A 12,216-nucleotide genomic window follows, 5' to 3' on the forward strand; every position below is an offset into this window, starting at 1 on the left:
TGCTCAGTTAGCCTGTTTCGTATTATTCGCGCGAAAATCTTATATGCCACATCGAGAAGCGATATTCCGCGGTAATTTTCGCACATACACCTATCCCCTTCCTTATGTATTAGGCATACGATCGCGTTATGCCATTCCTGTGGCACGCCTTTATGATCAGATTCGTTACTGTCTGTTTAAGCCTTTCTCCTCCCCACTTATATAATTCTGCTGGTATGCCATTTTCTCCAGTGCTTTTGTAATTTTTTAAATTATTTAGCTCTTCTATTACTTCTGCTTTCGTTGGTTCCATTATTCCCTCGTGGTTGCTTCCCTCTTCTATCCTCTCTTGCATTTTCTCATCCTCCTCACGCTCTTGCTCCTCTTCATCCCTCTCCAGTCTCCCGTAATACTGCATAAATATTCTAACCTTATCGTGGGTGTTCCCGATCATTTCCCCCTCCTTGTTTTTTAGATGTGGAATGCTGCTGGGCTTTGAGTCTTCGCGATTTCTCTTTGCTTCCTGGTAGAAGTTTCTTAGCTCCTTGTTCGCGTACATTTTCCCTATTTTCTCTAGCTTCGCTTCCAAATACTCTCTCTTCTTTTGTCTGCATATTTGCTTAGACCTTCTCCTTGCTTCTTTGTACTCCCGTTTATTTGTTTCCGTACTGTGTATTAGTAGTTTCATTCTAGCTTCGTTCCGTACTTGCAGTATCTTCCTGCATTGTTCATCGAACCAATCCTTCTGTTTTCCTTTGGTTTTTCTTCCCACCAATTTTTCCATGGTGTCCTTTAATGTGTTTTCCATTTGACTCCACTCCTCCTCAATATTGTCTGGTTTCTGTAGCTTCTTTAATGTATAATCTAGCTGCTTCGCTGCTTCCGTTTGCACCTCTTGGTTCAGAAGTTTTTCCACGTTATATTTGACTAATGTGGTCTTTGCTGCTTTCCAGTTCTTTGGTGGGCCTTGTCTTAGTGTAGCAATTATTAGGATGTGGTCTGAGTCGATATCGGCGCCTCTGTAACTTCTTACATTTTGTATGTACCTTTGGTGTTTACTTTCCATTAGTACGTGATCTATCTGGCTTTTGGTCTTCGCGTCCGGCGAAATCCACGTTGTTTGATGTATTTCTCTATGTTTGAAATTCGTGCTCATTACTTTCAATTTGTTTTCCAAAGCAAACTGTATTGCGATTTTTCCGTTTTCATTTGACTCGTGGTGTTTACTATTACCCCCGGTTACTTTGATATATTCCTCCTCCCTTTCTATCTTGGCATTTAAATCCCCTAATACGATTTTGACATCGTACTTGGGAGTTCTCTCCAATATCCTTCCCACTTCTTCATAGAACTCACTCTTAACTGTCAATTCTTTGTCCTCCGTTGGAGAGTGTATATTTACTATTGTTATTTTCCTATATCTGCCTCTGACTCGTAGTCGACAAATCCTATCATTTACGGCCTCAAAATCCACTATTGCGTCCTTGATCTCACTGTTTATTAAAAACCCCACCCCTAGGTATCTACTTGCTCCTCCACTATTATAGAAGGTGAAGTTGTCTACCGGGATGACCTGTTGTCCTTTTTGCTTTGTCTCCTGTACTGCCAGGACATCTATATCATAATCGCTCATAATCGACGCCAACTCTTTTAGTGCTCCTTCGTTATTTGTACCCCGTACGTTCCATGTGCCAACTCTAGTCAATTTTTCTTTTCTGCGTTTTTGTTTCCCTATCTGAAATTCGTGTCCTTGTCCATAGCCCTTTTCGTTTCCGATCGCTTCCGTCTCCTCCACCCTTGTTAGTTTTTTATATCGATTCGGCTAGCCTTCCGCAGTTGCTCCTCAAAGCTGACTCCTTCCGGCGATCTTTCATTCGCTGTCCTTTTATAGCTAGTACTTTTACTTCCGAGTACGTCGCCTGCCCTATATACTTCATTATTTATTATCAGTCGGTTGTATTTAATTTCCGCTCTCGCTCCTTTGTTTCTTGCCTCCTTCATTTGCGGTATTAATCTCTTCCTATCCAGCAGCACATCCTTGGGATAATCCTCATTGATCCAGATATCCGTTCCTTTTAATTTATTTGAGCTCTGGAAGATCCTCGTTCTAACTCGTTCTTTATTCAGTTTTACTAGTATTGGCCTTTTCTTTCCGTTGTTAAACTTCCCAATCCGGCACTTTTTAGATATAGCAGCATAAAAAACTCATTATAGATTTAATCAAATTTAAAAGAACGGATTTAAACAAATTCAAAGTACGTATATTGGTACCGAACTTTTTTATAATTTTGTAAACTATAAAAAAACTTCTTTAAAAAAAACGTTGCTTTGAAGATATATTCAGTGTTCACCCAGTATAACCGAATGCAGCGATTTTGGTGGATAAATATTAGCTTTGCACGCTCATCATTTACCCAAAATAATAAAAATTAAGAAAAATGACACCTAATTCTGCCAACGATACCTCGATTAAAATAAATGTATTATCTTGATCCTAGGGGTTGTAATGCATTTTCTTATAACCACGAAGAGGCAATGGATTCCATTTAGATGGTTTAGTTCATTTCGGGTTTTTATAAGAATATATGTTTGGGATATAATGTGCGAGGAATTTATACATCAATTTAAGAAAATCGATTTCCGAAATTGGCGGAGATGTAAGTACAGAACTTTTGTTTTAAGAAAATGAATATGGAAAGTGGAAATATGATTCATGACAAGATTGAAAAACGAAATGCGATAATCCCATTTTAAAAGCTCGAGAGTGGAACTGACGCTAATTGTCATTCGACTTTTGAAAAAAAGGTATTCGTTTTCAATAAATTTAGTAATTGAAAACTGAGCGATTTTTAATAGTTCGTTTCGGCAGCATTTTGAACGCTTAAATATTCATGGTGCGAGATAAATTTTTGTCCGGCCGAGGGTGTTTTCGCAATGGATTGGAGTAAGTACACTCTAAAGTTTATTCGAGGGAGAGAAAAGTTAGTTTAGATTGCGATTTTAAATTACGCTTTAATATTCGCAAGAGAAAAGTAATAATAAATAAAAGATGATAGGCGTTAGCCGTGCGTTATTAATCATGTTAGCGGTAACCTGTGGGGACAGAATAAGGGAAGAAATCAAACATATTGTGAACCCAACTTACCAGACCCGCACTGCAGCGAGATGGCACCCAAACGTACGCGTGCGCCGCCTCCGAGAGTGAGACGCATTTGTAGAAAAGGCGGCAGTCCCCCGGGTACTGTTTCTTGGATTCCGGGCATCCCGAGTATTCCATACCTTCACATGCACAATTTATACATTAGTATGTTCTAGGGTTGAACCGCAACCATTTCTATATCATATTGCGTTATTACTAAGGGTCATTTAAATTTTATTGTTACCGACTTGGCGACCACGCATTTTTATTACATTTTTGTATGAATTTATCAACACATCTAAATAGACATCTCCCCTTTTAGTTGTTAACCGAATTGCGATTTCATGAGCAAACTTGATATTTTCATCCGCCTCCTAATCAAGCATTCGCGTTGAATTATGTCAACAACCATTTCCAATTTTCGCGCTTATTTCCGGATAGCACATTTTTACGAGATTAAAAATTCAAATTTTTTATGTTAATCTACCGACGAAGACTTTTAGGAATAATTTGAGTTAACACTAGATATTTGAGCTTTATGTAAAATGCTGAAGTTACAGATCAACCCTCTTGAGATTTCTTAAACGCGAAATTGAAGTCGACACAAAGCGCTAATTATTACAAGGATCGAAACACGTTAAGTGCGTATTGTTTGGCCGTTTTGCATAGGGATGATACACCTACAAAGTGCTGACCTTTTAGTCAGCAGGAAATTTTTTTCATTGCTCATAAAACGGACCAGTGCGTTTTCTCCGTTTTATGTCCAACTCTTAGGAAGTAAAACAAGATATTCCTTTGCAGATTATACCGTTTTTATTGTTGTCGACTGTTTTGTCTTCTATTGAACTGATCGCACATTATTCCGGGGAAATTGTTTTCATTTCCGAAGAAAATTGGCGAAACGGAAAATATGGCGCTGATTCGTAACTGCGTGCGGCATTTTCTGCTATATAAACTGGATTGAAATGCACCAAAGAGATCCACGGTTCGCGAACAAAGTCACTGCAGATAAAGCAATTGCTAGCTAGTTCGAAACTTCTACTACCGCAACCGTAAACTACACTAATCCATATTTAATTCCGCAATATAAAATGTCTACGGTATATTTAAAATATACATACCACGTGCAAGAGTGTGGCTGAGAATAAATGCTGCAACAATATAGAAATAAAACATTGTCAAGTGAGGACCTGGTCGATATTAGGTACACTGCTTGAATAAACAGCATTCATTTTAGCACACGAAATAAACTTTCGTGTCATAAAACATAATTACAATTAACCCCCTTTATTCTAGTTTTATACTTGAAGTTGTAGTACGAGTTAATCTAGAACATTGTTCTAAAATCTGTTCTCAACGCAAAACGGTAGAACTACTAATGGTTCCTCGTTTGGTTTATGTTAGCGGCTTATTTTTACATTCGTCTCCAGAAGTTTGAAATTACTGGAAAAGATGCCTGCGAAAAAAACTTGAAAATTAAGATTTTTCGTAACGTTCAATATAAGATTGTACTGCAGTGCAAATAGCATTTCACAGGCTATATTAATTGTATTTACTCTATGCTTACGGTAAGCAAGGTTACCAGACCGGAAATTGTAGTTAAGCGCCGCCATATTGATAAATGGCCAAAAATCTAGTAAAGGCCTCGTCTCCTGAGTTTTGATAATAGTGCACGGAGTATTTGCAAAGAAGCACATTATATTCCTATATGTTTAACTCACGCGAGTACCTATCCATGATACAGTAAAAGGGTTGGCAGGCACTTTTCTAGGTTGGGCTTAAGGCAAAGGAAGACCATCAGATTATAATCGAATATAACTCTTCTATCTTTCTATAAAATTATTTTTATTGTTGTTTTATTTTTGTTTAATTTAAAGTCCACAGAGTAAACACGTTTACATATAACGATGCGTCTATTGCAAGAGCTGTGATTATTAAATTTTTGATTTCTTGCTTAATACTGTTTGCAGGATTTATAAACCACCCTTTAAATGTACAAAAAAATATATCCTTTCCTCGTTTCAAGAATTTTAATTTTTTGTAGACAGGTATCAATTTAGGTATTGCCAAGGTTGTAATTTTTGTGGTACCGCAAACATTTTTGTTGGTTTTTTTGATATTGTTTGCAGGATCCACAAACCACCCTTCAAGTGTACAGTGTACATAAAGGTATACCCTCTCCCCGTTGTAATAATTACAAGTTTTTTTTTTAAATAAAACCCACTCTAGAGGATCAAATATTTTTTAAGTTCACATAAAAGTATATCCTCCCTCTCCCCTCCGTTTTAAAATTATAAATTTTTTATAGAAATTCACTTTTACATAACGGTAATGGTTCATTTAGTGAGTGCTGTAATTTTGGTAGTACATCGAATGCTTTCGTTTTCTTGTTTGATTTTGTTTACAGGATTGACGAGACCCCTTTTAAGTGCACATAAAAGTATTATCTCTCCCCTCTTAAGAAATTATATTTTTTTAATACAAATTCAATTTCATAATGATGCGTCTATTGTGAGTAGTGAGTACTCTAATGGTTCCTCCACGCCATTGTTCCAGGGCAAGACAATTATTAATTTCTCCGTTATTCGTTACATTAACAAAGTAAGCAGAGTCGTCCCCTTGGTCGACAAATTTCTCAGTGCCGCAAATCCCGCGGGATCCCGCTCCATTTATGTGCGGGATTAATCTCGCAAAAATGCTGCGGGATCCCGGTAGTTCGGGATCCCGCAATCCCGGTATTGCATTTCCTAGTTTCTAGTCTATAACTTTTGATTGAGAAGTCTGATCGAAAAAGTACGAATTGTTTTGGATTCTACGCACCAAAATTAATAAGAAAAAGTGGTTTCCCGAGAAATTTTGGTGTAGTCGATTTTTGGTAAAAAAGGAAGGTTATACACTGCCTTTTTTTGAGGCCCGAAGAAAAAATTGTCTCAGATCGACCCGAAAAAAAAATTTTCTTATAGAATGTGGCCTGTAGAATCCATAATTTCAAACAGTTCCAAGATTGGGCTACTAGTTCAAAAGTTACGCCCTTTGAATTTTTATTCGAAATTGGTTTCTAGTCTATAACTTTTGATTGAGAAGTCTGATCGAAAAAGTACGAATTGTTTTGGATTCTACGCACCAAAATTAATAAGGAAAAGTGTTTTCCCGAGAAATTTTGGTGCAGTCGATTTTTGGTAAAAAAGGAAGGTTATACACTGCCTTTTTTTGAGGCCCGAAAAAAAAATTGTCAGATCGACCCGGAAAAAAAATTTTCTTATAGAATGTGGCCTGTAGAATCCATAATTTCAAACAGTTCCAAGATTGGGCTACTAGTTCAAAAGTTACAGCCCTTTGAATTTTATTTCGAAATTGGTTTCTAGTCTATAACTTTTGATTGAGAAGTCTAATCGAAAAAGTACGAATTGTTTTGGATTCTACGCACCAAAATTAATAAGAAAAAGTGTTTTCCCGAGAAATGTTGGTGCAGTCGATTTTTGGTAAAAAAGGAAGGTTATACACTGCCTTTTTTTGAGCCCCGAAAAAAAATTGTCTCAGATCGACCCGGAAAAAAAATTTTCTTATACAATGTGGCCTGTAGAATCCATAATTTCAAACAGTTCCAAGATTGGGCTACTAGTTCAAAAGTTACAGCCCTTTGAATTTTCTTTCGAAATTGGTTTCTAGTAGGGAATGCAATCCCGCAGCAAAATCTTAATCCCGGTATTTGCGGGATTGCTAGATGCTAATCCCGCGGGATCCCAGAATTTGCAAAACTTTAAATAAATTGGCAAATAAGCAATTCTGTGCGGTTAACTTCTGTATTAAAATAAATCGCTAATTATCACAATATTCAACAAAAAGGTACCTTCAGCCTAACTTATAACTCAAAAAAATCACCTGTAAAGCAACAGGTGAACCTAAAGTGCTTCAAAAATCATAGTACATTTTTAACGAAAAAAGTTTAACAATTATTAATTTCTCCGTTTTGCGTTACATTAACAAAGTAAACACAGTCGTCCCCTTGATCGATAAATTCCTCAGTCCCGCAAATCCCGCGGGATCCCGTTCCATTTATGTGCGGGATTAATCCCGCAAAAGTGCTGCGGGATCCCGGTGGGATCAAGCGATCCCGGTATTGCATTCCCTTTGTTTCATTACCTCCTCCACGATTCCCGTTTTGCCTTTCTTATGGCCTTAGCGACAGTTGACACCTTTGATGCCCATGCGAGGGTTTCATTCAATGATATTCAGTTCCGCGCAGTTATTGTCTCCTGCGGGATAGTTCTCGAGATTGACCTTTAGGTTCTCTCTATAAAGACTTAGGTACTTTTACATAACGATTAGTCTATTGCGAGGACAATAACAAATCATGCCAATAAACTACTGATTCTGAAGATGAATTATTAACACGTAAATTACATTAAAATATTTCGTAGTTTTTTTAGTTTAAATTCAATGCGTTGTTCATATGAATTGGAAATATTTTCGGTTTCCATATTAAATAAACTCAAAAATTAAGTGGCGTATTGAAACTTTAAACGAATCCATTTACTTTTAAAGCAAGAGCAACACATAATCACGATGAGATCAAGTTTAATCGTTTAGAAAGAAGAAATGACATACATTTCATAAACATCCTTATCTATTTCCGCCTTCTTTTTCGTTCGTATAAAGTAGACATTTTCAGGCCATTTCATTTTATAAACATACGAAATTTAAAATTACTATCTCAAATTGAAAATGTTTTTCTACAAAAGTAATGTGTGACTTCTTGACATGCAAATCAAGAGTTCTTGTATAGTGTACTCGTAGCTTCTTTAATTAAGTCAATTTGCAAATCGTGGAATAGATACGTAAACGCGAAGCTTAATTATTATTTACTCAACTCATAATACCTCTCGATTTCGCAAGGAATCCTAGTCAGAATTAATTTTCAAAATTAGGAATTCTGTGATGTATGACATCTTTGGCCGCAATTGAGTCTTTCATCAGATTGTGGCAGTTATTTTACAAGCGCAGTGTCGCATCGTGTGATGTGTCCCAAAATGGACTCAGCTCAGCTTCCGGGCAGAAGGAACTTGCAGTAATAGTTACGTACATTGAGATTTAACCCGTATACAATTAGTATTGAGAATAATTTTCTAATACATTGAGGTGTCCTGTCTCGTTCTTCTATTTTTATCGACCTGACGTATATTCTTTGGCCCATCTCTTCCAAAAATGTTACCTTATAGCTTGCAAACGCTGGTATAAATTATGTTGATTTTGTGGTACGTTCAATACGACTTCTTCGGGTAATGATGTCAACGTTTTTCTCAACAATAGATGAGCCGGAGTGATTTTGCTTCACGACCCATCCTATCTTTGATCCCGCATAATCTACCCCTACACAGTGGAGGATTTAAATTTTTTGCGCTCCTAAATTTTAAAATGCTAATAAAAATCAAATTATAACTTGAAATTTTTAAAACTAATATGAAAAGAAGTACAGTATACCTAAGATTAAGTTTTCACACACGGCAAAACTTGCAGTCGATTATCGTTCTTATAGTTACAGTATCTACCAATTCCAATTTATTTCATAATTTTAATTAAAAACTTTTGTCATTTGTAACTTGTTAGGGGACTTATTTTAAAACTTAATATGTTACCTAAAATAAATATAGTGCAAAAAATGCCGCCCTCTAAAGCCTCCGCCCCTAGGCACGTGCCTAGTGTGCCTATATGTAAATCCACCACTGCCCCTACATGAGTAAAATGGTAAACTTACTTGCACTCGACCCTCAAGTAAAAACATACTCTTAAAATATCATTTTTGTCCATAAATGCTCCCAAAGACATTATTTGAGATAAGACCAATTCTTATCGGTATTTCAACAAATAATGTCTTTGTCAAAACTTTTTGATACACTTTATAATTAATGTTTCTTAAGTATTATTAAGCTCTGCTACATATTTCCGTTTTTGTTTTTCAATTTTGCAATTACTTACAAACCTCAAATCTTTCTTGATTTTAACTTGCTTTTCAATTTCTCCGCTCCACAAACTGTTCCGTTTTGGTATTTATTATATTTAATTGCTTTCGTTTTTTTGTGAATTGTAAGTTGGAAGCTTTTCTAGATGTTCCCATCGTCATACGAGGCATTCCGCCACTGAGGAGAGTGGATTATCTAGAAAAAAATCTGGAATAGCTACTCCCCAACAAGTTGGTCTCTTATCCACAGTGATTTTTCTTAGATAGTTTTTCTACTGTCTCTTTGATTAAATCGAGATTACCAGGCGCATGTAAAATTAAATGATTATTGCATTTAGAAAACCAGCCCTTGGACAAATCCACTCTAGGGTGCACAATTAATTACAAAGTTTCGCTTATTTCATCCTTTGAGAGGAGAGGATAGTAAAAATTGCAATAACTACTAGACAAGGCGCATTATTCACGCATGAAGTGTAAGATATACCTAATCTAACTCTACGTGATTTATTACAAAGTTTTGATTTAGAGCCTACAGTAACGTTTCTAACGCGTACCTAGAGATAATGTTTTTACGAATATTGATCACGTCAACTTAGGAGTAGAGACGGCTGATGTGCTAATTTCGGGTCATAATGGTATCTCGGTAAAATATCACTGTTCAGATTTATCCTGGCACATTTACGTTTATGTTTCTTGGAGTAATTAGTTTTCGCATTCTAAATGTGGTATGTAATGTATAAGTGCTCCATTAGTATTTCAATTTTTAACGTTGTCAGTTTTGGGTTTATTTCAGATACATTGTAAATTTCGACAAAGAAATTCGAGTACAGAAAAACGCTGAAGTATCACAAACTTACAATTCAAGTCAGATGTAGATCACGCGAAATGTTGCCTATAAATTGTAGAACGAATAAGCTCATGTTCTCGAAATTCATGAAAATCGCATTTGGATACAACTGTGTTACATTTGTTCATTGCTTTACTTTCAAATCATATAAAACCCCGGATATTTCAGTAACCGACTGAGTTCGCATTATTTACCCATGGCAGTACCTGTATTGGTCTAATGTACCCAAAAACTATTTTTTGCGCTTCTCTGGGGTTGAATTCCACAAATGAATTTTTCAAAATACCTCTATGTATACAGTATAAATTTGACTTTGACTTCAGTATTTGTTTGTGCCTGCCATGGTGTGCTGCAGCCCCTATGCTGCATTTTTAAGTGCACTTTTTTCTAAAATGTTAAATGGAATGGAAACGGTATCGTAGAAATCAGAAAATTAAGTGTATTTTGCTTTATCTGGTAACTATATATTGTTTCAATATACTTTAAACGATTATACCGTTCCATTTCAGCTTTTTGAGAGACAGGCCAAAATTGTATTGAAATAGTTATTCTATAGAATTGCACTGATTTCTAAACCATACCATTTGAAGATCTATAAATAATATAATATAAAAATCTTGATCATATTTAATTCTCCCCTTACTTTTGAGACAGAAAAGAATAGGTACATATAGCCCAAAAAAAAACTAAAAAGGGCCGCGCTGGCGAATAAATATGAACAAGCTGGAAATGATTTTAGTCGAGAATAGGCACCCCAAATAAGTGTCAAATGAGTTTGCAACGGTTTCTGATTCGTGCTAAACTTTTGAAAACCGAAAAATTTAAGTTTAATAAAATAAATCCTGTATTCACAATGATTAATGACTTCTATTATTCATTATTGCACCGTACGTACCTACGTAATTACTTTTGAAAGGGATAATGTTAACCAAAGTTTAATTACCTCTACGGGATTTTCCGGGGCGAATCTTCCGGAGGCGAATATTCCGGGGGCAAATTTACTTGGGGCGAGTTTTCTTTGGGGCGAATTTACCGGGGCGAGTCTTCCGGGGCGAATTTACTCGATCGATCGCTCTTTTAGAGATCATTAACAACATGCATCCAACAGGATCTTTTATTTGTTGCTACGTCAGCTTTTCCCCTTTTTTTTAACAAATTTGTATATCCTGGTAAAACTATATTTTTTAATAATTTAGCTTTTAAATAGGATATCAAATTTGTGTCCCAAATTAGGACCTCAAATACACGACGGTTTAAAGCAACTTTTGATGGTGTTCTTCACATAACAGATCTTACAGACATATTAGCCCCGGATGTGCCCTGACGTTCTCCAGAGGTAGCGGCTGTTTTCCGACGCTTTCGTTTTTTACCATTTTCATAGAGAATATGAGACGACTAGGTACAGGTACAGGAGAATTTCCATTGCCGATGGTTTGTATCCTTCCATGGTCGTAAATTTCCGCTTCTATTAACAATCTCCTTAAATTATTAAGAAATGAAACATGGGATAGCGTATTTATTAGCAAAGATGTCAATGAGTCATTTGATATATTTATCAAAAAGCTAATCAACTACATTAATTCGTCAAAAAATACTATTACCAATCCACAGAATTCTAAGAACATAAAAAAACTAAAGCCGTGGATTACCGATGGGTTATGTCTCGCAATTATTAATAGGGACAAACTCTACCATAAATTAAAAAACATCCCAAATGATCAGCGACTTAAAGATCAATATCTTCGACTAAAAAAAAATATTCAATCTTGGATTAAGATCGCTAAAAGGAATTATTTTTCTTCTATCATAAGTTCTAATAATCCAAAAAAAATATGGCATACCATCAATTCATACACTGGTAGTTCTAAACTAAAGATTAAGGATCTTAAACTGTGTATTAATAATTTGACTATCGATGAATCTCATGAAGTGGCGCAAGCTTTCAATGATCATTTCGCTGCAGTGCCTAGTAAAGTCATTAAGAAGGTAGCTACACTAAGTCCTCAACAACTTAACGACTATAACCAAACATTTAAATTACAGTGTTCTACCGTTTCTCTTTTCTTTGCTCCTGTGACTTCTGATGAAATAGTAGAAGTGACAATGTCCCTTTCTTCTAAGAGTTCCATTGACTTGTTAGGGGTTTCTCCTTGTACCATGAAGAAGATAATTCCCGAAATCTCTCATGTCTTAGCCGAGTTATTTAATAAAAGTATTCTACAAGGTGTCTTTCCAGATGCACTGAAAACTGCGACTGTAATACCAATATTTAAATCAGGTAATCCCACAAAC

At 35.9% G+C, this 12,216-nt stretch overlaps 1 protein-coding gene across 1 annotated transcript in view; it reads right to left on the reverse strand.

The window, feature by feature from the left end:
- The window catches only part of LOC116165377, an 18,217-nt gene extending 14,961 nt beyond the window's left edge, over positions 1 to 3,256 (reverse strand). The window contains exon 1 of the mRNA XM_031479766.1: positions 3,125 to 3,256. Within this exon, the coding sequence (XP_031335626.1) occupies positions 3,125 to 3,256 (132 nt within the window). The remainder of the gene's footprint in view (positions 1 to 3,124) is intronic.
- Positions 3,257 to 12,216: the final 8,960 nt, after the last annotated feature.

The sequence above is a fragment of the Photinus pyralis genome, unplaced genomic scaffold (assembly GCF_008802855.1).
Source record: "Photinus pyralis isolate 1611_PpyrPB1 unplaced genomic scaffold, Ppyr1.3 Ppyr1.4_LG3a, whole genome shotgun sequence".
Taxonomy (NCBI): domain Eukaryota; kingdom Metazoa; phylum Arthropoda; class Insecta; order Coleoptera; family Lampyridae; genus Photinus; species Photinus pyralis.